The sequence below is a fragment of the Zingiber officinale genome, chromosome 7A (assembly GCF_018446385.1).
Source record: "Zingiber officinale cultivar Zhangliang chromosome 7A, Zo_v1.1, whole genome shotgun sequence".
NCBI lineage: Eukaryota > Viridiplantae > Streptophyta > Magnoliopsida > Zingiberales > Zingiberaceae > Zingiber > Zingiber officinale.
In genome coordinates, this window is record NC_055998.1 from 138,634,424 (window position 1) to 138,661,694 (window position 27,271).

The following is a 27,271-nucleotide window of genomic DNA, read 5'->3' on the forward strand; positions in this document are numbered from 1 at the left end:
CTTAAAGAGAATACAGGGGAGGAGGAAGAAATCTCTTTCCATTTCCATTTAAACTAAGAAAAATAAAATGAAAAAAAAAGACACCGAAATCTATTTCTTTTCGTTCCGTTTACTAAATTATTTAATTTGCCTCTTTTTTTTTTTGTCCTAGCAAAGCCACTCGACCGTTGGGCCCATCTGCTGCAGAAAGCCCAACAACCACAGCCCAGCCCAAATAATCGACCTCCGATCTTTGAAAACGAACCCTCCTCCAGTTCCCTCCCTCTCTTCGTCCCGTCGACGTTTGTGTGGGCATTTCTGTGGCGATCTGCAACTTGTTGCTCCAGATCGAGGACCAGGAAGGAGAAGACCTCGTCGGCGGCGATGGATGATTACGTGAAGCTGGAGAAGATCGGCGAGGGGACGTACGGGAAGGTGTACAAGGCGCAGGACAAGAAGACGGGGCAGCTCGTTGCGCTCAAGAAGTCTCGCCTCGAGATGGACGCGGAAGGCATCCACCCCACTACTCTCCGCGAGATTTCCCTACTCCAGTTGCTCTCCCAGTCCATTTACATCGTCCAGTATCTCCCTCTTCTCCTTTCCCCTGCCATTGATCATTGCTTCTTTGTTTTGTTTTGTCTCGTTTTTTTTCTTCGGTTTTGTGATTGGGTTTAGGTTGAGATCGATATTTAAGTGAATTGGTGGTTAACCATTCTTTTATCCACCCCACCACTCTCCGCGAGATTTCCCTCCTCCAGTTGCTCTCCCAGTCCATTTACATCATCCAGTATCTCCCTCTCCTCCTTTCCCCTGCCATTGATCATTGCTTCTTTGTTTTGTTTTGTCTTTTGTTTTTACAGTTTTGTGATTGGGTTTAGGTTGAGATCGATATTTTAATTGAATTGGTGGTTAACCATTCTTTTATGGGTTTCTTTTTTGTTGGGCAGGCTACTCAAAGTGGAGCAAGTGAAGAAGAACGGAAAGCAGCTTCTTTATCTGGTTTTTGAGTATTTGGATTTAGATCTCAAAAAGTTCATTGATTCCTACCGACTAGCACCCGCCCCCAGTCTTGTTCCTTCTTCAGTCATTCGGGTACTCCAGTTTGGACCAACAAATTCTCCTCTTTTTTCATTTGGTTTTCAACTTCTTTGACTAACTGTCTCTTTCTTGTTGCAGTCATTTATGTATCAATTGTGTAAAGGAGTTACACATTGCCATAGCCATGCTGTGCTTCACAGGTTATATTTTTTCTTATATTTCCCCTTTTCGCTGTGAAATGATCTGCCCCATATGCATGACCGGATTTAAAACAGGGATCTAAAACCTCAAAATCTGCTTGTTGACAAAGAGAAAGGCATATTAAAGATTGCAGATCTTGGACTGGGAAGAGCCTTCACGATCCCTCTAAAGAGCTATACTCATGAGGTTCTTATGAGCATAAATTTTCATTCCCAGTAATACCCTTTGAATTCACAGTCAATGGACATGCTACTTGATTACTTGAACTTTGTTTCTGGCTATCTTTTCTTATACTCATAAGGTTCTTATGAGCATAAATTTTCATTTCTACTAAGAACCTTTGAATTCACAGTCAATGGACATGCTACATCTTTACTTGGAACTTTTTCTGGCTATCTTGTCTTATAGTCATGAGGTTCTTATGAGCATAAATTTTCATTTTCTAGTAATAACCTTTGAATTCACAGTTAACGGACATGCTACTTGTTCACTTAAAATTTCTTTCTGGCTATATTTTCTCATGCATATGAGGTTCTTGTAAGCATACTGGATGCCATGTGAACTTTAATTGCTCTGTTGTGTAGGTTGTAACGCTTTGGTACAGGGCTCCAGAGATCTTGTTGGGAGCAACACATTACTCAACTGGGGTAGACGTTTGGTCTGTTGGATGCATATTTGGTATGATAACATCCATTTGTGTGTCTCATTGTTGTTAACTCTATTCCATGAGTATTTCTTATTCATAGCGCTACAAAGATTTTACTACATCCTTTTATTTGTTTGATGCAGAAGTTAATTAATGTTTTCATATTACAATATGCGAAGGAAGAATGCAAGTAAATGTTAGTTCAGGCCATTTAAATGTGGGTTAATTTTATAGTTTTGCATATTTTCTAAAGGCATAAACAAACTAGATTGACAAGTTGTATATAGGTGGACTATTTTTTGGTGTATTATTTGAATGGTCCAGTGCACTCCCTTGAATGACGAGTTACTTTGTCTAATTTGACTTGTAAAAACACCTTATGAGTGATCTTTGCCTCTTGCCAACATAAATAAAGAAAGTTGGTTGGTGGTTCCTTCAACATCCTCTCCTTGGTTCCTTTGACAAACACAATATTTTGAGGTAATAACGATTCCATTTTCTCCTCCTAGTATCTAATTATATTTTTTTCACTAACCTTATATCTGCATTCTTCCTTTTCTACCTTTGACGGTCTTCTTGGACCACTTAAATCATCTCCCTCCATATCTCACCTCCTTTTTTTGAACTTGTTCTTCAACAATCTTCTTGTTCATTATAAGTTAAAGTTATTCATTGTGTGCTATTTTTGCATGATAGTATATTGTACTAATGTTACACCTACTTAAACAAATTGACAACATTATTTGTCAACCTACGGGGCAAAGTCATTATTCAAAATCAAAGGCCTCAAAATCAAGGATGTTAAATTTTGAATATATGTTGTGGATTTTGTTAGTGAATGTTGATTCATGAATCATACTTTTCAACTATAAATTGTATAATAGATTAAAAAGATCAATCAAGTGGGCAATGAGCCTAGGGTGTTGGTAGAGATTATGAGTAATGGTTAACATATCATCAATTCAATAGCTTTATAGTAAGGGGTTATGTAGGGAAGTTGGTCAAGGGGTATGGTTTTGTTTAGAGTCATTAGGGCTATGGATTGAGGCTTGGTGAGGGTAGACTTGTAGCCAGTGAATGATGGGGATGTGGAAATCTAATAGTCGCTTTTGTGAGTTGCAACTGCTATGGTTGAGAGGAGAAGCAATGTAGTGTAGGAGAGGAAGGTGATGACAAACTTGGCCGACAATCTCTCCTATGAGATTACTTGGGGGAGGAGGTCTTAGATAGAGCCAACGAGGGATTAATAGTGGGTTTGGGTAGTGAGGTTTAATATATTAAATGAGGAGGTTTAGTAGTCTCGTTGATGTGTGTTTGAGGAGTCGATGACTAGGAGCTGATGTCGATTTGAGGAGGTCATCAATCAATGTGATTTGGAGCAATGATGGTTTGGTAGAACAATGTAGATTAGCTTTCTAGAGAGCAAACTAACTAGGGAGTAATTTGAAAGCAACAAATGAGAATTAGGAGCTAGTAATCATTATAGAAGGAGATGTCATGCAGAGGTGAAAGCTGACCTTGGTGGTTGTCAATAGGAGGTCTTAGAAAAGGTTATCTTTGTAATTGAGGATGTGAAGAAGGATAATGAGGAGGTTCCAATGACGGTTAAGAGGAGATCTTTGGTGTGGTATGGTCATTCAAGCCTTTAGGTAGAGATTAAAATTGTAAAGTTTGGCGTTCACCATCATGGTGTCATCAAGAGACACTATGGCTATGGATTAAGGAGGAGAGCCATTTGATCAAATAGAAAAAGTTCTATGTCAATGGCTCACTAGTGAAATTGATCTTAGTTAAGGATTCAACTAATCTTTGATTTAAGTTATAAAAACTATATTTATATATATTAATCAATATAAACATATCTACTTACTAGAATCTAAAATAATGTGCTTATTAAAGGTTAATTTTGCCCATTTAATATTAGAGTAGTAAGAGGAGTCTTAACACAACGGTAAAATTGTCATCTTATGGTCACAAGTTTAAGTCGTGTAAACACCCTCTTATAATGTAGGGAGGGTAAGATTACATATAATTGATCTGGTCATTTATGATGCCAAATAGTATGGTTTTACTCTTAGTTGCCGCGTGGTTTAACCAATTACAACTGAATATGACAGTGACACGTAGATATGCAATTTGATTAATAATATTAATCTGTTATCTCTTTTATTGAAATAGCTGAAATGGTGCGGAGCAAAGCACTTTTTATTGGTCAATCAGAACTACAGCAATTGCTTTGCATTTTCAGGTTTGTTTTTTCTACTCATGACATCCTTATTAAGTCTACGGCGTTTGATTGAAAATTTCTTATGCAAAAGACCTCAACTGAGGATTGAAAATTTCTGAAGGCTGCTGGGGACTCCAACTGAGGAGACATGGCCTGGAGTTAGCTCACTGCGGGATTGGCATCAATATCCACAGTGGAGACCTCATGACTTGGCTCAAGTAGTTCCATCGCTGGAACCCGAAGGGATCGACCTTTTGTCGGTAATTCACAGTTCATTCTTCTCTTTGTTAACTTCAGTTGCTTAGACTTCATCACATTCGGTTGATTTTTGTTGGAGTTAGATTGCATTTGGCATTCAAAGTCTTGTTTTCTGATTGTAAAATTCTGCAGAAGATGCTTCAATATGACCCAGCTAAAAGAATCTCAGCTCTAAAAGCAATGGATCATCCCTACTTCAATTCTTTGGACAAGTCACAATTTTAGTGACTTTATCACTATCATTCACTAATTGCCAATTCCATTACTTATTACATTCACTATCATGTTTGGGCTCGAGTTCGATCTCGAGCATTTCATCCCATAAATTCTCACAGCTTTTGATTTATACTCGTTATGCAGTCTCAGATTGAGCTCGGCATGGATCATTAGTTTCAATTTCTGATGTAATATGAATTAGGATAAATACTCTATAAAAATTTATTTGTGATTATGTTGAATGAATATGCAAAAGCAGATTCGAATAAGCTCTTTTCCCCCATTATGTTGAATGAATATGTAAATATATATTTTTATGAGAATTAATTTCTTTCAATAATTTTTAACCAAACTTTTAAAATTTTCAATTTAACAAATCTAATTTTAATTCTCATAAAATTCATTTTTTATTCAAATATATTATTTTTTACAAATATTTAATTTTATGGAAAAAGGAATAAATATTAACAAATTTTAATTACCTCGGGAAAATTCCTGTCAAAATCGATTTGTTAACACCAAAGCCGGACCGGTTCAAAATCGAGCCGAGCCGAACCGTGTTCAATCAATCTAGCGGCCAATCTTTCCCTCTGCTTGCCTAAACCCTAAAATCTTAAATATCGCGATTTACGAAACCCTAAACGCGGATTTAATCCTCCCGGCCGGATGCTGTCGGAGATCATATGAATCTCTGGATTGCCAAGTTTCTCTGTTCCGTAGATTTCCTTTTCGGTTCTTCCCTTTTGGAGCTTATGTGTCGCTAGAGTTCTCCGCCATAGTTGATTTGATTTAGCAGGTACGACAGTATATTGGATTTTTTCCCCCTTGATTTTCGTTCACAAGATCAGTCGATATGAAAAAAGATTGTTTGTTTGCATCGTGTTTTTCAGTAAAACTGCCGCCTTTCGGATCATGCTCTCTTTGCGCACCGTTCGTCGAATCTGTGCTGCAATCGATGCAGCTAGCGTGACGTGTATTGTTGCTGGTCTATCGAAACTGAGAAAAAGATCGGATTTTTCTGTATGTGCCGGCGAATCTGGCTGTCCTGACGATTTCCCTACCATCTCTGCTTGCAAAGCTGCGGTGTTGAACAATCGTCCTAGACCGAAGCCTTGTCTGGAGAAAGAGACCTCATCGAGCGGCAATTGTCAGGGTCCACTACAAAACAGCGAGCCTGCTCTATTCAAACTCAAAAAAGAGAAGGATCCAGAGAAGCTCTTCCATCTCTTCAAATCCAATGCAACCAACCGCCTTGTAATCGAGAACCGCTTTGCATTTGAGGATACAGTATCACGTCTTGCAGGTGCCCGACGTTTTGACCTCATCGAACACCTCCTTGAGCACCAAAAGACACTTCCCCAGGGTCGTCGTGAAGGATTCATTGTTCGGATCATAATGCTATATGGGAAAGCAAGGATGCCTGATCATGCCCTGCAGACATTCCGTCAAATGCACCTGTTTAGCTGCCCAAGAACGGTTAAATCATTCAATGCGATACTTAAAGTATTGTCTCAAGCCTGCAAGTATCAGGATGCCCAGATGCTTTTAGACGAGTGTGCTACGAAATATGGAATAGTGTTGGATGAGATTTCTTATAATATCACTATCAAGTTAATGTGTGAAATGGGTGATCTGGATTCTGCTTACTTAATCATGATAGAGATGGAGAAGGCTGGGCTTAAGGCAGATGTTGTTACATACACAACACTCATATCTGCATTTTATAAGAATAGGCGCGGCGAGATTGGCAATGGATTGTGGAATCTAATGGTGCTTCGAGGCTGTTTGCCGAATTTAGCTACTTTTAATGTTAGAATTCAGTATTTGATCAACAGACTGAGGGCTTGGCAAGCCAATGAGTTAATACACTTAATGTTGAAAGGTGGTCCAAAACCAGATGAAATGACATACAACTTGATTATCAAAGGTTTTTGTATGATTGGTGAGTTTGATATGGCTGAGAAAATTTTCTATGCTTTGCGCAGAAGGGGATGCGAGCCAAACAGCAAGATTTATCAAACTATGGTGCATTACTTCTGTGAAGGAGGAGATTTGGATTTTGCATTTAGGTTGTGCAAGGATAGCATGGAGAGGAATTGGTTCCCAAGTGTTGGCACCATTAATAAGCTATTGAAAGGCCTCATGAGTATTTCAAAGCATCAGAATGCGAAAGAAATTTTAAAATTAGTTGAGGCGAGGAGTTCATATTCGAGTAATGAAGTCAAAGAATTGAAAAACTTGTTAACTTGCGATAGTAAACAGCAGAGTCAGTGAAGCTCTGGGACAATTGTTTATTTATTTGTCTTATAATTTGGTTGAGAAAGAAGTTTCTCTTACAATCTTATTTATTTGTTTCGTAAATCATCTCACAAACATTCTGGATTCTTTTGATATGGAGAGTCACACTTGCTTGAAAGGAGCTCACATGCTTTGAACTCCCTGGAATTGCCAGCTATAGCAAACTTTCTGAAGTTATTTGGTATGTTCCATCTCGAAATGCCTTATCATGCACAACATGTCATAGTTGTTTGTTGTTTTCTTAGCTTGATAAGTTTCTCATTATGACTTCTTACTCCTCTTCCATGACATAGTCTACAACTTCGATAAGTATCATTATTTTGTGTATGTTAGTTGAGTTTACTATGTTTGGGTTGTATCAATTTGAATCCACGACTAGCCTACAACTTCATTGACTTGGCATTTGCCCTATGTTATTTTCACTAATCTCGTGACAAACTTTGGCCATGATAATTCCGGCAGTATGTCTGGTTTCTTGCACTTCGAAGACTAGTAGTGGTTTGCAATTATGCCATAGATTCTTTTTGTTGAAAACGCATTACAAGTTAACATTAATTAGATAACTTAAACTCCATTATTTTCGTTATACTTTCGTCTCTCCTATTTTCTCCCTTGTATTTTATCTCGAGTCGTTTGTTGCTATCACTGTGTTTTTCCTTATTTCAACATAATCAATTAACTCTCCCAGCATGTTATTTGATATGTCTTAATACTGTTTGCTGGCTTCCATTAGGTATAAAAGAGACTCAGATGTGACGAGATTATACAGCAAGATGTATTTACATTCAAGATTGGGGCCATTTTGTCTCTAAGCATGGCTACCTCTTCCATCGAAAAGATTGCCATCACTGCTCCCTTCATTCATTGTTGCTAGATTATGTATCACCGATCAAAAAGGTATCGGCATCCGTCCTTCTGTCATCGTAATCAGAGGAAGATATGCTACATGTTCGTATGGAAATGTCGATTAGTTGTATACCAAACCTCTATGTATGAGCAAAAAAAGGAGATTACACATGAGTTTATGTTCAACAAACCTTAATAAACAACCATTTTCAAGCAGGTTGTGCGGTAAGTTGAGGTTTCATTTGCTTCATTCCTTTTTCTATGTTATGAAGTTTGTGTTGTGAAAAAAATAAATAGATCATTAGAATCACTTCCTTTAGTTAAAATTTCTTGTGCAAACTATATTTATATATAGATCAAGTTAGAACCATCATGAATATCAAATCGATGAATAAAGTGTCCAAACAAATATGTTTGCTTTTCTTGTGATTGACTGAGTTTTTGAAACAGGAGCTGTTCATCTTTGATTATCTTGTGAATGAAGTGTTGAAATAGAGATGTTTGGTTTTATTGTGATTCATTAAGTTCCTTTCTAGATGGATTAAGATTTATTTTATTACAGAACAAATTCTAGGGACGGGTTCAAACTGGGGCAGGGCTTTGTTGGTGCAATTTCTTTTGGATCAGGGTTGATCAGGTTGGCTAAGTTTGAGTTTATTCAAGCTTGAGTTTTGATATTTGAGTTTCGATATTTGACAATATATGGAGATTGTAGGTGCAATCGTCCATTTGGGGAGATTGTTAGAGTAATTATCCTCTGATCAAAGTTGATCGAATATTTTACTGAGAAAGTCCTAACTGAAGATAGGTAAAGACAAGTCCAACAGGATGGTTGATAGAAGAAGAGTCGACTAGGTAAAGGTTAACTGGATACTTGATTAGGAAGTCCTAGTGAGTGTAACTAGGCAATGAGAAAGTCTTGATGAGTGAAGTCAGACAATAGAAATCTAAGTGGGTCAAGTTTGATCGGACATCTGGTGTTTAGAAGTTCAAGTGGATTAAGGTTAATCGAACATTTGATATGTAGGAAAAGTTTAAGTGAGTCAAAGGATTGATCAGACACTTGGTGACGAAGTCCCAGCAGGTCAAGGTTGATCAGATGTTAGGTAATGAGGAATTTCAACATATCACAATTGACTAGATGTTAGATAACGAGGAGTTCCAACATATCACAATCGTCCATTTGGAAGCAACGGTGATGATTAAATGGTAATATACAAATAACTATGAAGTCAGAGTAAATTTTTTTATAGTATTTTTATCTAGATTTTACGATGGATTAGCTCAGTCTGGTAAAGATTTTTATCGATGAGTAGGATAAATCTAAAAACATAAATAACAATTCCCATAATGAACCAACAATCAATGTAGGAGTCAGATCTCATATGGTCTCTAAGTTTTGAACCTTAGGTACTTGAGGAGTCTTAAAATGGGGTTACCATTGTATCATAGCCTGGGACAGAATGGGGTATATAGTAAAATTGCAATAGAATAGATGGTGGATCAACAAAAAAAAAAAAAATTAATAATAATAAATTATAGGAGGAGAAAACAAAACATAGCTAACAAAACCATAATAGATGAAAAACAAATGCTATAAACAATGGCAGATCATAATAATTTTTTATAAATTAATAATATGTCATTATAAGATAAGTATTTTTTTAAAAAAATCTCTGATTATTTTAATAAAAATTATAATAACTTTTAAAATTAAATACTCGAGTTTTTTTTAAAAAAGTCTTAACTTATTTTTAAAAATATATAAAATAAATATTTTAAAATTTTAAATAAATCTAAGAAAAATTACAATCTGGGCAGCGTTGAATAATTTTTACTTGAATTAAAATCGTTGAGTTCGTTGGAATTAAAATTTTTGGCTGTGTGGAGTTCTGTACGGCAGCACTGTATCCACTGATACGGTCGAAGTACCTACTCCACAGCATGATGCCGCCGTAGTTGGCCGTCTGCTGGATCGCCGGCAGCACCTGCGACGTGAGGTCTCTCGGAGGGATGTACCCGCTCCCTGCTGCATCCGTCGATGCCGGCACCCCCAGGAAGACAGTCGACGACTGCAAGCTGGAGGTCCACGTTCTCCACGCTCCCGCGACGCCGCTGACCCCCGAGCTGTAGTCGCAGCTCGGGTTGTTGTAGAATTGCACCCACACGTAGTCGAAGGTCACGGCCCGCAGCGCCGGCCCCAGCAGCTGGTCCGGGAACGGGCACTGCGGCGCCGCTGATAGATACACTTTGGTGCCCGCCTGGCTGCCCAGGTCTAGAAGCGACTGCGCCAGGTACCCGTAGTTGTCCGACGTGCCTTGCGCGATATCGAAGTCGATGCCGTCGAGCGCCGCGTCGCCCAGCGGCCGCGAGCTCGACGACCCGCCGAGGTAGTTGTGCCACAGGTACCTCGCCACGCTCGTCGCGTCGTCGGAGGAGGAGATCGAGTAGCTGCCGCTGGCTCCGCCGAGCGACAGCAGCACCCTAATGCCTTGGGACTGGCACTGGTTGATGTCGGCGGTGAGACCGGTGCAGGTGCCGGAAGGAGGGTCGCAGTGGCCAGCGAGGTTGAGGACGGGGGTTTGGCCGTTTCCGAAGGTGGTCAGGAAGGAGATCATGACGTAGGAGTAGAGACCGGTGTTGCATGTGTCGGCCAAGCTGCCCTCGTTGCCATTTTGGCCCCAGTAGATGGCGATGTTGTCGGCGTTGGAGAAACCGGCGAGAGCAGGAAGAAGGAAGACGATGAGTAGGAGATGAGAGGGAGAAGCCATGGAGAATTTGGACGGTGATGATGATGGAGGATCAACGAGAGCGAGGGTGTCTCTATATAGAGAGGGAGACGGAAGGGATGGGAAGCGTATCGGTCAACGGAGTAGTAAACACGGATTTAGAGAATTTTAGACGCCAAAACTTTGACTAAATCGTCGCTACTTGACCAAGTCAACTCTTATGACGACTAATGTCCCACACAAATTTAATTTCTTTCGCCTTCTTTGATTTTTTTCTTATTTTTTTCCCCACTTTATCGATTCATGAAAAAGGAAAGGTCATGTCCCGGAATAATATAGATGTAAGATTTGAATCTCGGTTATGATACATTGTTGAGGATTTTTTCTCCAGTGTTTTTTTTTTTAGAATTAATTTTGTTTTTATCTGTAAATCAATTGCTTGTTGACTATATATGATGTGTTTGCCTCTGAATTTTCCATGAGCGAAAATGACAATAATACTTTTAGTTTATTATTCTTAATTATTTGATTACGATTTAACAACTACAGCTATCCATCAATGCATTGTTATTCCCAAATTAATTAGTTATTGATCGGCTGGGATTCAAATAGGTTGACGTTGGACGGAATGCTGGGATAGGTCAGCGGAATGACAGATCAATAGAAAGGAAAAGGTTGACTGTCGGATTGGTGTTGGAAAAAAAATTTAGAAGGGTATTGTGGCTGACATCCCTCCGAGGGTATAAGGGACAGAAATCTAGAATAATGTGTTGGTGCAGAAAATATTCACTCATTTAATCAGTGTTTTTGATTATGTTAAAAAGTTTAAAGTTAGGTGATTTTATTATTTAAGAAGATTGAATGAGTTTATAAGAAAGTTTCAAGTCTATTTAGGTAAAAGTCCTAGTTATTATTAGATAGGTGGAAAATCTTAGAGGATGGTAATTTTAAGTCTTGAGGAATGGTAATCCTATATGAGCAAAAGTCCTACCTGCGGTTAGGTAGGTGAAAAACCCTCGGGGTGGTAACCGTAGATCCTAAAGGGTGGTAACCCTAGGCGGAAAGTCTTGACAGGTCGAGGGCTTCGGATAAAAGTCCTAGAGTCGGGGACTCTAGGTGGAAAGTCCTGGTGTTACGAACCAGGTAAAAGACTGGGCGGGTCGTGAAGCGAACGTCCAGTAGAAAGTCCTGGAGCCTTGGGCGCTGAGGAAATGTCCAGTCGGTCTGGAAGACCGGTCTAACAACAGGTATACTCTCTTGAGTGGAGTAGGTGATGACACATTCCCTGGTAAGGGAATAGTAGGCATCGGTTCGACCTAGGAATCCGAAGTCAGAACCGAACAGTCCAATGACTGTCAAATACTTTATTTTATATATCTATATTGTGCTAACTTTGTTTTACAGGGTATGTTGGTTTGTTGGACTAACGTATTTTGCAGGAAGCGAATTAGACATCCTTGACTTGGATGAACAGTACCCGAGATGCCCTCCATGGAGCTTGGAGACGCCTCGGTCACATACAGAGACAGCCTCGCAGTAAGGCGCGAGGGCACCCTCGTGGAGCTTGAGGGCGCCCTGGACCTGGTGTGAGAGCGCTCTCCATGGGTGTAGAGGCGCCCTCAGGTGGATAGGCAGTGACTTGGTCGGAGCTCATCCACGCTGTGGATTCGACGCGGATGAGGGCACCCGCCATGGTGTTGGAGGCGTCCTTCACGGGCCTTATAAGGCAGTCTCGAGCAGCAGCTTGGAACAACAACAAAAACGCGATCCATCTTCCGTGTAGTGCACAAAGAACCATCCGATAAAGCTGTAGCAAGACACCGACGACCTGAGGCTTTGAATTTCCTATTCTTAAGTTGTTGGTACATTTTCTTACTGTACTTAATTGTTGTACTCTAAACTATAACTTTTACGAACTTATAGTGATTGCCCAAAGTAAACGCTCAACGAGTGTGGGCCTTGGAGTAGGAATCGCCCCAGACTTCGAACCAAGTAAAAAACTTGGTGTTTGCGTGTTTGCAATTATCTTATATATTTTCGCTGTGTTTTACTCTTTGAGCTTTCCGAAACGAACGAAATAGCCACGAGCGCTATTCACCCCCCTCTAGCGCTTTCAATCCAACATAATGTAGCTCTTTGATCGGTAGTTTACCTTTGAAAGCCTCACTTCATTCACTTGAATGGAAGTGATTTTGTTCATTACAAGATCATGTGGTGGATAGTAGAGCCTCTACGTAATACTGTCAAGTTAGAAGTTAAGTCGTTCCATCAAAAGCCAAGTTGAGTGTAAGTTAAAAACATCAGTTCAAGTCATGATAGGCCTGAGCTAAAAGTCTGACAAACTCTAGCCCGGTCGAGCCCAACCCTTCAACTCTGTCACCCCGGGCTGCCTCATCTCGAGCTCATCCAACCTCTCCAGCTCGGTCTCACCCGCCCATGACTCATGTCTCCATATTCACCCGATTCGATCCACTGATTCCTTCAGCTTGATCTCACCCCAACACGCCCAACTCTTCTAGCCTATTCGAGGTGAGTCTCTCTAGAGGTGAGGGGAGAACATGGGTGTTCTACACAAGGAACGTGGGTAGCGGTGTGGGGGTTCACTTGACCACTCATGTGTTGGGTGCTACTCGGAATACCGTTCTGTTTCTCCTATACAAAAATTTGTACAAGTACAGAAGGTTTCCTAGCAACTCATGTGCTTTTCAGAAGTTAAACTTAGATTGGAAACGGAACTTAACATTTTTACTCCAAGCTCGTTCTTCAAAGTTAAATTTGGATTGGAAACGAAACTTAATATTTTTACTCCAAGTTCACCCCTTATGTTTTTCAGAAGTTAAAGCATATTACAGAAGTTGATTGAATATTTATTTTAAGGATTGACTTCCAGGTCGTTGGCGAGGCACTAGACCTTCTTGGTTATGAGATCATCTACCACTTCCTTGACAAAGTCTTTCAAAGAAATTAAATATTTTAAACTTCTAACAATAACCTTAGATTTAACTACAGAGATCTCAATCAAAGTACAAAATCGAAACACAAAAAATGAAAACACGAAATCGCTAGCCTCTTGTGTTGGTATTTCAGGATCCATACAAATAAAACAAAACTAGTTGTGCTGCGGAAAAATAACTAGTTGTACATTTCTTCGTAGACAAAGACCTCTTGAACTTCTGCCGTAATCCTTTTCTCTTCTTGGACGTCGTGTGGGCAACGATCTACCAAGATAAAAACACTCGAACCCCCTTTTGTTTCCAAGCCGCCTACCACCAAAAGATGCAAAGAAAGGAACGCATCCTTCTTCTTCTCCTCCAAACTGCCGGCCACCAAGGTGCTTCGTTTCTTCGTTTTCTTTTCCTCCAAGCTCCGCCCACCAAGAGAAGATGGGACGTCGATCCTAGAGGGAAGAAAAAGGAAGAAGAAAAGAAGTGGAGCACCAACCCTAGAGGAAAGAAAAGAAAAATTGGGCGCCGACCTTAAGGGAAAGGAGAGGGTTTTTAGTTGTGGAGAAAAACTTATCAATTCTTAGTTGAATTGTTGATTTTTGTGGCACAACCTCCTCTCCTTTTATAACCCTTTGCCCCAGTTAAAAAGGAGAAAAAGTAATAGATTTTTGTTTAGAAAAAATCTCTAGAAAAGAATTAACATAATTCTTTTTAGAAAAATTTCTTAAGAAAGAATTAGTATAATTCTTTTTAGAAAATTTCTATGAAAGAATCAACATAATTCTTTTTAGAAAAATCTCTAGAAAAGAATGAACATAATTCTTTTTAAAAAAATTATTAGGAAAGAATTAATATAATTCTTTTTAGAAAATTTCTAAGAAAGAATCAACATAATTCTTTTTAGAAAAATCTCTAATTCTGTTGAGAAAAAATCTTCCTTTTGTTTTCTATTCTTTTTGTTTGGCCGGCCCCTTGCTTGGGCACTAAGCAAGGCTTGGTCGACCCCTTTCTTGGGTAGGAAGCAAGGCTTGGCCGATCCCTTGCTTAGGCATCAAGCAAGGATGTGCCAGCCCCTTTCTTGGGTAGGAAGCAAAACCAAAACGGGTGAATGTGAGACTTTATAGAGGCTACAATAGGGACCGAGAGGAGGAATTGGTTGTGACCTCCTGATGAACTTGAGCTTCCTGTGTTCGACCCGAACATCTAACTCAAGTTCATCAATAATAACTCATACCACTAAAGAGTTATTATTAAACTACCGCACCAATCCCATATTACAATATGAGCTCCTACTTATCATGAGTGCGTTAGTCTCCCTGTGTTTAAGATATCGTATGTCCGTTAATTAAATAAGTTACTAACAACTCATTTAATTAACATCTAGCTCCAAGAGTAGTACCACTCAACCTTATTATCATGTCGGACTAAGTCAACCTGCAGGGTTTACATGATAATCCTTATGAGCTCCTCAAGGGGACATCATCAACCTAGATTACTAGGACACAATTTCCTTTTATAATCAACAACACATCATATAAATAATATTATTTCCCAACTTATCGGGTCTATTGCTTTAACTGAATAAATCTCACCCTTTGATAAATTAAAGAAATAAATACTAAGTATATGTGTTTGTTATTATATCGGGATTAAGAGTACGCACATCTAGGGATGTAAACAAGCCGAACCGAGCCGAACAGTATTAGGCTCGAGCTCGGCTCGTTTAAGTTATATTCGAGCTCGAGCTCGGCTCGAGCTCGAATCGAGCTTTTATCATAAGACTCGAGCTCAACTCGTTTTAGAATTATCAAGCTCGCGAACAGTTCGAGCTCGGCTCGTTATTAGTTTGATTATCAAAGTTAACGAGCCTAACTCGTTAAGCGAGCTTGAGCTCGTTTTCGGGCTCGTTTAGATGTCGTTTTAGAGCTCATTTTTTTTGCTCATTTTAAAACTCATTTAAGGCTCGTTTTAGAGCTCATTTTTTTAGCTCGGTTTAAGGCTTGTTCTTTTGGCTCGCAAGCCTATAAACGAACATGTTCGCGAGCTCACGGGCCGAATATCCTTAAGCTCGAATTTGGTTCGATAAAACTGTCGAGCTCGAAATCGAGCTCGAGCTCGGCTCCATAAGATGAACTCGAACGAGCTTTTTACCGAATCGAGCTCCGAATAGCTCGCGAACCGTTTGGTTCATTTACATCCCTATGTACATCTATAATAACAGAAGTTTTTGTTTTTTTATGCAGTTAGTATAAAAAGAATAACCTCAAATGGTCCTGCTTAATACACATATAGTGTACTAGTTAATTATATAGCCAAGACAAACTAATTCCAAATTACACTACAACTGTTCCAATGGTTTGTCCCTATCCACTCGGTCATGAGCTACTATTTATAATTTATAAGAAACTGATAACATGATCTTCTGTATGACAACACACATCATATTATCTACAATATAAATTAAATGGACAATTATATTAATATGCAACATTTGACCAGAGTAATTCTCATTTCAAAATATAAATATTCATACAAACAAATGAGAGCCCCACGTGTAACTCCTCTAGCAGTATCCACACGCACTGGATCACAAACTTGATAGGTGTTACCCTCTTGGATTGACAAAACCTTTTGGAAGCACTATCGATCTCTTTCAATAAAAGAAAGTGAAGAAGAAGTCTTCAAGGGGGAAGTGGAGAGAGAGTTTCTTCCCTTTTTTTTAAAGAATTTTCAAGTATAACTTCTTATACTCTCCAAGAAAGATAAAGAGATATGACTTTTCAAATTATTCATTAATCATCATGATGGTGGGTGTTCAAATTCTCTATTAATTATCTTAATTGTGACTATTCAAATTCTCCATTAATCATCGTAATTGTGACTATTCGAATTTTCCATTAATCCTTATTTGGATAAAATAAATTCATATTTGATCTTGATCTATTCTAGCTTTCGATATTTCAAAATTAATTAATAATCTAATTAATTTTAATTCAAAATAATAAAAATTGATTAATTTTAGTATCCACTAAAATAATCAATTATAGATAATATTTATGTCTACATGCTATGCTTACGACCCTCTAGATTTTATACACGAAGGTAGTATAAATCCATAAACATACTAAGGTAATTGTCTAGCAATAATTCATAGTCACCCAATGTGATAAAATTAATATTAGTCATAAATTATAAACCACCATGAACCAATTACTATGTAATTCAATTTCTTAATATATGCCTACTTCCCAATTAATTCAGTACATTATGCATCATTAGTAAATTAATTATTTTACTTAATTTCTAAGATATAATAGACTCCTCTTGAATGATAAATCATTCCTTCTATGTCCATGAATTTTGAGTCACTAAGATCTCTATCAAGAGACAATCATATTAACTCCTAATCCAAGAGAGCGATGAATCCTCTATTGACTTAATACTATTCTCTCTACGCTTTATTATACACCCAACAACCTTATTAATCATAATCCGATTAAAGATTACTTTTAACAACATCAAAAATACATAATTTTACGCTTAGAATAAATGAAGGTCTCAAGTCAAAAGATCAGTTACACTCATTCATAAGAGGAATAACCAATGATGTTTAATATGTTGTCTCCTCTTTTAAACGAGTTGTGTCAAATGTACCTCTAAACTCAAGGCACTCCAAGTACAACTTGGATATTCATCTTTTGGTCTATCTCGACCTAGTCATACTTAGCATTGATTTAAATATCCATGTCCCCTCTAGATGTTTATTCGTTCAAGGACTATTTTCATATTAATGTACTCATTAATCCGTAAAACTTTATCATTAATCATATACATATAAAAAAGTAAAATAATTAACGATAAATACTTGCCTTTATGAAATAATTATCCATAAAATATGAAAGGGGTGTCTTGCACATAAGTGCACACACTAACACTCCCCCCATTATATTTGCAAATCAATGGAACAAGATAGTGATCCCACCCGAAGAACACTCACATGGATCGATGGTGCGAGAGATGCCTCCTTAGAAATGGAATAAAGACATAGGGCACTTACCTATTGACAAGAGGAATCTTCAGGCTATGCCTTTCTTGAGTCGTGTCTTGGAAGATGAACTACTACATAACTTCCAAATGCCTCATCTAAGAGTATACGGGGTCAGCCAATCCTAAGGACCACCTGGGTTAATTCAAGAATGCCTCCTTGCTACATCAGTATATGGATGACGTCAAGTGTAGAGTCTTTTTGATGACCATTTCCGGTTCGTCTCAGCAATGGTTTAATCGATTACCACCTCATCCATCTGATCTTTCATCGACTTCAAAGTCAGTTCCTATATCATTTTACCAGCAGTAAGCAGTAGTATAAAACACCCTTAATCTGTTCACATTGAAGTAGAAGCCTTGAGAGCCTTTATGATAATATATCTAGTGCTTCAATCAAGTCATCTTGGACGTCCTTTTAGCCACCTTGGAAGTGTTGATCAGTGTTTTATCTTAATGATTACTAGATGGAGATTTCTTTCGATCTCTGGTGAAGAAACCCCTGATGAATTTTGACTATCTCTTGGGTTGAGCCAAGAAGTAGATCAATGTGAAAGAAGTCCAATCAATGAAGAGGAAAGAGGTTGGTGAGTCAATCCCCGTAATGGCTCGACCTTAACGCAAAGCTAGGTGGAGAAAATTATCAAAATTTTGGTATACCGCATATATCATATCGAAATTACTAAACCATACTGATTTAACAGTATACAAAAAGTTTTGGTATGATATAATACCGTACTGAAATTTTCAGTATTGGTATCAGTATACCATTTATATAAAAAATTTCGATATATCATACTAATATCAAAATTTTACACTAAACGGTATGGAATTTAACTATACTAAAAATTTCGCATGCTAAATTTTTTGTATACCAAAAATTTGGTATGGTATCGGCATTTTTTGTGTATACTAAATATTTCGGTACAATATACGGTATAGGAATTTTTTTTGGATAATTTCAATATCCCACCCCTACCCCAACCCCTCTTTGGTATAAGGAGTCATACCCAAATCACTAGTTTGCACTTGTCCAAAGGGGGGAGAGAGTAATGTAGACAGTGGAGGAATCTCCGACCTTTGCCACCGAGACAAGCCAACTAGATGTCAAGCTAAGGAAAAACTCATTGTAAAGTGTTTACTTTTATTTTCGCTTTTGTATTTAGTTGTGCTTGTTGTGTTCTTGTGAGAACAAGTGTATGAAACTTCTCCGCCAAAAAATTTCTGAAAAGGAGACATTCATATTTGAGTTGTTAGTGTATAGAGTGAACCTTTATATTAGTTATCTTAAAGAGGTAGATATCAAGAAAAATCTAAGTGTTACCATTGTATAGTCTTCGGTTCAAATTTTCTGCTACAATATCAAATTTGAAGAAGCAAAGCGAGTTATTCACCCCCCAAGCTCATACAAGTCCTAACAATCATAAATAATTTTAAATTTTCATAAATACTACTACATTTTTTTTTGTGAAAATAAAATGCATTAATATTATTAGTATTATGTGCAAAATATAAATATAATAATAGGATGTCATAATATTGAATTCCAACGCTATTAGTGGAAAATTTTGAGATTTCATCATATTAATTTTACAAAATTTATCTTCATTATAGTAGGATGCCATAATAAATAAAAAAATAATAATTTTAATTATTTAATTTACTTTTCAAGAATTTTAATTCATTTATAGCATATAAATTTAAATAATGACATACACAATATATTAAAAAAATAAACCAATAATAATAGATTAATATATAAATTTAAATTCATCAATACTTAGAGTATTAGAATTAACATTATTAAATAATATTGAATTTTTTTATAAAATTAATTCATATTCTTTTAAAATTAAATGTAATAATTGAGATATATCATGAGGAGTGTGTACTTCATGAAAGACTCTATATGCTAATAAATATTTAATTTTGAATTGACTTAGAATTATCAATCTACTGGTAAGTCACACTCATATATGAATGAGTTTGTCAACTATCACTTAATTAACATTAAGATATTTTATTATTTAATTTATTAATTTATTAATTTATTAAATTCTTCTATTTTTTTTCCTATTTCAATAAATTTTTAATTATAAGAATAAGTATAGTTTGGGGAAAATGTTTAGTAGAAGAATGAAGTGATTCTTGATTAAAAAAATTTCAAATGTGTATTTAGACACAAAACTAAAAAAATATATTTAATAATAAGAAATCTAGTTAATGATGATGTTAATTTAATATCAAAATATTTAAATAAACTTGAATCAGAACCACTATTGGTCGATAAAATTTTTGTTGTTGATCTAGACTGAGATCAAGGGATGGGATGACTCAGTAAAGTAACCATGGCAAAACACTTTTACTGGCTGGATATTGGTCAGGTCAGTTTTCCGAAGGAGTCGGTCTGGATACAAATAAGGCTAGAGATCTTTGAATAGGGGTTTGAGGAGACTTAAAGAAAATGTTAAGAAGACTGCCGAGTCAGGATTCAGTTTGGCCACTCCGGCACTTAGTCAAACTTCAGAAAAAAGGCGGAGAAAACAGAGAAAAATAATAAGTAGAAGAGTAGTAAACAAAATGAATTGCTTGCCTGGATGCTGCAAATGTTACCTTTAAATAGGGAGTGAAAGGATTGTCAAGCCTTGTGCGAGCTAGAGGTGAGTTAATAACTTAGATCGCTTCTTGTCATTGCTTTGTGCTTGTCATTGAATACGCAACAGAAATCTTGCTTCAAACTCGACTCAACATTCGCAACACCTTAGTTTACTTGGTATCCACCTCGTTGAGGTGATTAATCTAAGGGTTCACGCAACGATTTTCTTCCACAATGAACTCTCTCTATCTCGGAAATTTTTAGAAGGCGGAGAAGTCTTTATAAACTCATTCTTATAAAAACACAAATATAATCGAAAACTACTTTACAATAAAAAAACTTACTTTTTTGATCTCTTATTGTTCTTAAATGTCTCTTGATGCTTCGGAAATACACCAACACTTCACTTCAAAATCTCCAAGAGCCGGCTCCTGCAAACCTCTTTAAAATAACCTTTTAAAGGTTGTTAAGAAGGCTATGATTTACTTGGTTACAACCTTAGGTGGTTGTTAATCCAAGGCAGTTGAAAGCACTAAAAGATCTCCTTCGTTGAAGGCGGAGAAGTCTCTTAAACACTTTGATAGCTCAAGAAAAGACTAGGAATTGAATACAAGAGTTGTTATTTTATTCCTAGCACTAAAGGGCTTTATATAGCCTCCTGGGATGAAGTAGCCGTTGGTATTCGTTGCTTGGAGGCACCTCCAAAGAGGTCTAGGGCGCCTCCAATGTGAATAAAAATTTATCTAAACTCCAACGGTCAACCAACGGCTCTGTGGGAATAGAGACGCCTTCAATGTCTTTGAAGTCACCTCTGCTTGAGGCACCTTCGATCTCGCTTGAGGCACCTTCGTGCCTTTTTATTCGAGATGCCTCAGACACCTTGGAGGTGCCTTCGTACCTTTGTTGGGTAGTTTCAACAGTAGCACCCGAGGCGACCTCAATTAGAGGAGAGGCATCTTGGGTCTTCAAGATCAACCTCCAAGTTGATCTTCTTCGCTTGGGTGATTATCCGGTCGTCCGAAATTAAACTCACTCGAACTCAACTTTGACCTTCTTCTAGTAGGCTTCCTTCCTGACTTCTTGTCCCTCGAACGTCGTACACATCATTCTCATCCACTAGTGTACTCTTCTATAGCAACTCATCCCTCAAATGCACAGAACCCATTAACTCGCTTCCCATGACATTATTCTCGTTAGCCGCATCTTACACTCGACTTTCTGTGTTCCTAAGCTCCTACACATTCAGAAACAAGGTATCAAAATAACACAAGACCTAACCTATCTCAGTTTATCACATCAAAACTAACCTAAGGTACTTACATATAGAGCTTTGAACGAGCTCTATTTCACAATGGAAATCGTCTTGTTCTGATATCTGAGTCAAAAGTTATGACATTAAAAAAAAAATTCTATCAAAACTTCCTCTTTGTCTAGCATTCAATTAACTTTGACCTACTAGAACTTCACGCCTCATCGCTAAGTGTTCGATCATCCTTAACTCACTTAAACTTTCTGTATTATGCCAAGTGTTTGGTGTTTTATAATCCACTTGGACTTTCCATCTCGTGCCAAATGTCTTGTCATCCATGGTCCACATGAACTTCCCTCTTACGAACCCTTCGTTGGACTTCCGACCACCAAGTGTCCGGTCAATTTTAACCAACTTAGACTTTCCTCTTGCTAATTTTCCATTAGACTTCCGATCACCAAGTGTTTAGTCAACCTTTAATTCACTTGGACTTTCTTCTTTCCAACTTTTCATTAGACTTTTGATCAATAAGTGTTTGGTCCTTTGTGATCCACTTGGACTTTTCTCTTGCCAACTTCCTGTTGGACTTCTGATCACCAAGTGCTTCAGAAACGGATTTTTAAAACGAAAATAAAATCTGTTTCAGATTTATATAAATTAGAGACAGATTTAATACAGAATTATTAATCTGTTTCATTTTAGTAAATAATATGTATTTTTAAAAAATTTAAGACAGAATTCAAAACAAATTTGAAACAAAATTACATATAAATTTTTATAAAAAAAAATAAATATGAATTATAAACAGAATTTGAGACTGTATAATTTCTGTGACAAATTTCGTTTATGAATTAATTAAAAGTTAAAACAGAAATAAAATCTGTTTCAAATTTATATAAATTAGAGACAGATTTAATACGGAATTATTAATTCGTTTCATTTTAGTAAATTATATATTTTTAAAAAAAAATAAGACAGAATCTAAAACAAATTTAAAACGAAATTACATATAAATTTTTATAAACAAAAATAAATATGAATTATAAAATTTGAGACGGTATAATTTCTGTGATAAATTTGGTTTATAAATTAATTAAAAGTTAAAATGAAAATAAAATCTATTTCAATTTATATAAATCAGATATAGATTTATTACATAATAATTAATTTGTTTAACTTTAATGAAATATAATATTTGAAAAGAAATTTAAAACAAATTTTGATACGAAGCTATGTATAAATTTTATTTAAAAAATAAATATGGATTATAAACGGAATTTGTGACCGTTTAAACATTTAATGAAAATTTTAAACGAAAATAAAATCTGTTTTATATTTATATAAATCAGAGACATGAAATTGTAAATATGTTCACTTTGACAAAATATAATATATGAAAAAACTTTAAGAAATAATTTAAATCAAATTTAATATGAAATTACATATAAATTTTTATAAACAAAAATAGATATGAATTAGATTTTCTAACCCTTTCTCCTCGTCCTAATTTTGCTTTGGTTTTGTCTTTGGCTTTATCAGAGCAAGTACGAATTCTTTTTCCCCCTCCTTTGATTTTTTTTTTCTCGTGCTTGGTGGCCATCTCATACAGCTGCAAGGTCGTTCGCAGCTGCGAGGTTGGCCGTAGTTGTGAGGTCGGTCACAACCACTTGAGGTTATCTACAATTGCTTCTCAAGGTCGCAAGATTCGTAACATTTTCAATTAGCCAACTCATGCAACCGTGAGGTCATCCATCCTACATTCCCTGAATTCTTGTTATTTTTATTGATTTTTATTAATATTTGTGCACTTTTATTGTAAATTACGATAATAAAATAATAATAATAATTAAATAATAAAATTTAATTGAGGAATAATCTTAACATAATTTTTAGAAATTTTTTAAGATTTTTTTTCGAAACTCGTAAGGCGTAATTAGAGGGGATGCATTTGCGGGCTTGAGAAATGCATATTTGGAATATCCAATTTAGTAGGAGTTGATAAAAAAAATTAGGCTTTAATTAAAATAAACCTAATTTTCTAATTTAATTAATCAATTTTGGTTATAATTCCTCACCGTCCCCTACTCCTCCATAAACGTCGAACCCTTCCTCACCTTATCTCGTCGCCGCCCCGATTATTCCTCCTCTCTCGCGCCGTTTACTCTCTGCTCTTCTTCTTCTCTTCATCTTCTCCAACCGGCACCCCTTTCTCTTCTTCCGCATCATCTTCCCTCCTCTGCCATCGTCTCCTCGTCGCGGAGGTCCTCACCGCGCCGATTGTCACGAGAGCACCGCCGGCATCAGTCCTTCTCTCCGCGAACCTCACCAACACCAAGCTCTCTGGGCTATCAGGCGGCCCGATCCTCTTCTACATTTTTCCCCTTGCATCTCTGCCCTAGATGCAGCCGGCATCATCTCATCCGACCACAATACCTGCAATTTGGGTGGCTAGCGTCGCCGCCATCTCTTTCACCGGCTGCCACTTCTTCCTCTTCCATCTGCCACCGTCGGAGAGCTGAGTACATAGGAGAGTAGGGTTGTTCTTCCGCGTATCAGCAGTTGCAAGGGGTTACCACGCGTTGCCCCCTTCAATTGTGCTGTGGCCATCTGGTCAGCCACAAGGAGGTATGAGATGTTGTCATCTCTATTCCTATTCCCTGTTTGACAACCGTCATAGCTTATCAACAGATTGACATCTTCTGGATTGCAGATCCATTGCTGCAGTGACCCCATTTGTGCTTGGATTTGTGACAATGTTGTGTATCAGTGAATTCTGAGGCAGTGAGGGTTGTTGGACAGATTTACCATCGTCGGAAGAGCCACAAACTGCTGATAAGGGTAATAATCTGAACCTGATCAGATTTATTGGGTTGTTTCTTTTATCATGTTGGATGTGTGTTATGTTTCTCATTGAATGCTTATATCAAACTTGATCTCCCTTAATTAGATTGCACGCACTTGACTTTAATTGTTTCATGCACCCAACTTGTTTGATAAAATGTTCCGTAGTTAGGTTCTAATTCCTGCATGTCGTGTGTTCGGTGAAATGTCTCTTTCAATAGTTAGGTTTGATACATCTTAGTTTACTTAACTCTTGCTTTATATTGCTCTTTCAATTGTTAAGTTTTATGTCTTCATTTAAATTCAATTAGGTTAAGTTAGATTAGGTTTCTTTAATGCTCTAGATTTTATTTCATGCTTAGTTTCATTAATTACTTCATGTTGACTTTTATTTTCTGCAATTGTAGTTAGGTTAGACTTAGCTCTCAATTCTTACATTATATTTTATTCATTAGGTTTGATTTTATACTTGCTTTGCTATTTCAAATCTTAGTCTTAGAATCCAAAATTCAAACTCCCTTGTTAATTCTTTAACATTGACAACTATGACTAATCAGTGGGTGATCACTGATACTGATTATGACTTTTGTACAATTTTAATTTATTTTGTATTAAAAATTCTGATATTGTAAGACTTACTCGTTTCATATTTTGATTTGTTAGATTTTCTCAACAAAATTGGTTGGTTCATTAATCTGTATAAGAGAAGCAATTTATCTCATGAAATTCGAAGACAATGAGAGCAAAAAGAAGAAATTGAAGGCATGGATGCTATTAGCTCGAGGATGGAGGAACAAAATATTGAAAAAGGAAAAAAAACTTGTTATTATAGAAAGTAGGCAGAGGGAAGAAAATCTCAAGGAGATGATTCTTGAAATGATTCAAGAAATGGAATGTACAAATTATTTATATCTAGGAAAATTTAGTCTTTATAGTTTGATTATTGGTCAAATTTATTTGGATAATGTTAATATTTATTTATTTTAATGTTAATTGTATAATACATTTGGAATTAGAAGTTATTTCTTTTTAATAATTTTTAATTTATTTGCAATGAAGAATTATTAAATATATTGATGTAAAATATAAAAATATAATATAATAATATTTAATGATAAATTTAAAATAAAATTATATACGGATTTATAAATAGAATTGTAAACTAATTTATAAACAAGATTAATAACAGATTTAAAACAAAATTAGAGACAGAATTTACATTTGAAATTAATTTTATTTTGTTAATTTGAAAACAGATTTATAAACATTTTTTTCATCCGTTTCTAAAATTAGAGACGAAATATTTCCGTTTCAAAATTAGCTACGGGGCTTTCACTAACGGGTTTTTGAGACGGAATATTCCGTCTCAAACTTTCTTTAGAGGCGGAAAAATGATTTTTAGAGACAGATTTTTTCGTCTCTAAAGCCCTGGTTTCTTGTAGTGAAGTGTTTAGTCAACCTTTAATTCACTTGGACTTTCTTCTTTCCAACTTTTCATTAGACTTTTGATCAATAAGTGTTTGGTCCTTTGTGATCCACTTGGACTTTTCTCTTGCCAACTTCCTGTTGGACTTCTGATCACCAAGTGTCCAGTCTTTCGTGACTCACTTAATCTTTTTTTTTCTTGCTAACTTCTTGTTGGAATTTCGACTTCTAGTCAAGTATTCGGTCAACATTGACCTACTTGACTTCTTTACCATCAATTATTTGGTCAGTCTTAACCTACTTGATGTCTTACTAACATATTGATCAAACATCGAAATCTAAACTCAAGTCAACCCGAACTTGATCAACTTTAACCTAAGGCTGATTACACCAATAAGGATGGCCTCAGTTCTCAAAGGGTGTACCTTTTTCTTTAGTTGTCAACAGACATCTCTCCGGATGATCGACACCTAATAACTACATCCCTGAGTTATCAATCGACGCTTCAACACTGTCAAATCAAGTTTGAGTTTTATGTGAGGTATATTAAGCTGAGATGTGGCTCGGATAGAATCAACTTATCAAGGGTCAATTTGAATCAAGACTAACTTGATTCAGATCTGAACTCAATTTGACTAGACTCAAGCTCGATTTGATTTGACTCACATGCATCTTAACTTGGTTCTAGCTTGTCTTGACTGGGGCTGTGTAAAAAAACCGGCAAACCAAAAATTGGACCAGAACCGGTAACTTACCGGTTAATCGGTTAATCAATTTTAACCGATTCCGGTTAACCGGTTTACCGGTTAGTTCCCGGTTTTGGATTTTTTTTACCAGTTTAATCGGTAAACCGGTAAAACTGGGTCATGTTTGATGTTACCTTAGAGCCTTTCCTCATTCAAGATCGATGCTTTTAATTCTATCCCATCTCTCTGCCTAATCAGCATATCCTTTCAATTTCAAATATCAGTGTTTACACTCTTTATCCTTTCTTTCCATCATTCCAAGCTCTGGATGCCGCGTTTGCTCATTACGATGCAGAACAACATAAGCATTCAACAAAAAATGGAGCCAAATCGAATGATTTTGTTCAGTAACAATGTTTTTTTTTATCTGTACATTTAATTAAATTTTGATATAAACATATTCTTGGAGCAACTTTAAACCGAAGAGAGGATAGAAGATTTCACATCGACAGTTATGCTTCAGATGTTTATGGCACTTCCTGCATCCACAGTAGGCCGATGAATTTTTGAATCTGTTGGATCACTTGTCGCTTTGATTGGTTTTGTGTCATCATATTCTTTCTAGTTCCACATTGTGCATGCTGCTACATGTAACTCCATGTATCAAGATTATGACAAGGAAACAGTTATGTCGCCCTTCCCCATGTATGTTTAATTCATCGATCTACCGATTCTCGGTTGGAACCGGTTAACCGACCGAAACCGGTTCAACCGGAACCGATAGAACCGATAAGATACCGGTCGGTTAACCGGTTTTAAATAAATCATGGTAAACTGGAATTAATCGAAACCGATAAATCGGTTAACCAATCGGTTGAACAGGACTAGTCTTGACTTTGACTTCCATATTCTTAGCATGATTATGTTGTCTCCGGGTAGCTTCTGGAGTATGCAAACTGATCGTCGAGGCTAGTGTTCGACACTATCTCCGTAAACGATATTGCTCCGCTACGGTGCTTAACGGATTGTTGCAATTCGTTCCCAAGA

At 36.7% G+C, this 27,271-nt stretch overlaps 3 protein-coding genes and 1 long non-coding RNA gene across 6 annotated transcripts; 3 read left to right on the forward strand and 1 right to left on the reverse strand.

Moving 5' to 3' along the window:
- Positions 1–270: 270 nt before the first annotated feature.
- On the forward strand, positions 271–4,817 carry LOC122000554 (cyclin-dependent kinase B1-1-like). 2 transcript variants are annotated; one of them, XM_042554926.1, is made up of 8 exons: positions 271–560; positions 927–1,071; positions 1,156–1,217; positions 1,293–1,404; positions 1,803–1,896; positions 4,043–4,112; positions 4,213–4,351; positions 4,482–4,817. In XM_042554926.1, the coding sequence occupies exons 1-8, from the start codon at positions 364–366 to the stop codon at positions 4,572–4,574; spliced, it is 912 nt and encodes a 303-aa protein (XP_042410860.1). In that variant the 5' UTR covers positions 271–363; the 3' UTR covers positions 4,575–4,817. The 2 variants fall into 2 exon arrangements, with proteins under 2 accessions (XP_042410860.1, XP_042410861.1); XM_042554927.1 differs by having other exon boundaries at positions 4,485–4,817.
- Positions 4,818–5,179: 362 nt separating this feature from the next.
- On the forward strand, positions 5,180–7,925 carry LOC122002827 (pentatricopeptide repeat-containing protein At1g80150, mitochondrial-like). Of its 2 annotated transcripts, XR_006117727.1 has the most exons (3): positions 5,180–5,361; positions 5,456–7,044; positions 7,597–7,925. XR_006117727.1 is itself a non-coding variant. In XM_042558176.1 (2 exons), the coding sequence occupies exon 2, from the start codon at positions 5,478–5,480 to the stop codon at positions 6,837–6,839; it is 1,362 nt and encodes a 453-aa protein (XP_042414110.1). In that variant the 5' UTR covers positions 5,180–5,361; positions 5,456–5,477; the 3' UTR covers positions 6,840–7,048. The 2 variants fall into 2 exon arrangements, 1 of the variants encoding a protein (XP_042414110.1); XM_042558176.1 differs by lacking the exon at positions 7,597–7,925 and having other exon boundaries at positions 5,456–7,048.
- Positions 7,926–9,452: 1,527 nt separating this feature from the next.
- On the reverse strand, positions 9,453–10,499 carry LOC122002829 (acidic endochitinase-like). Its single transcript, XM_042558177.1, has one exon. The coding sequence runs from the start codon at positions 10,478–10,480 to the stop codon at positions 9,506–9,508; it is 975 nt and encodes a 324-aa protein (XP_042414111.1). The 5' UTR covers positions 10,481–10,499; the 3' UTR covers positions 9,453–9,505.
- A 12,865-nt stretch (positions 10,500–23,364) lies between these two features.
- On the forward strand, positions 23,365–25,128 carry LOC122000555. Its single transcript, XR_006117170.1, has 3 exons — positions 23,365–23,897; positions 23,983–24,110; positions 24,777–25,128. It is a non-coding gene; the product is annotated as an uncharacterized LOC122000555 (long non-coding RNA).
- The last annotated feature ends 2,143 nt before the right edge of the window (positions 25,129–27,271 follow it).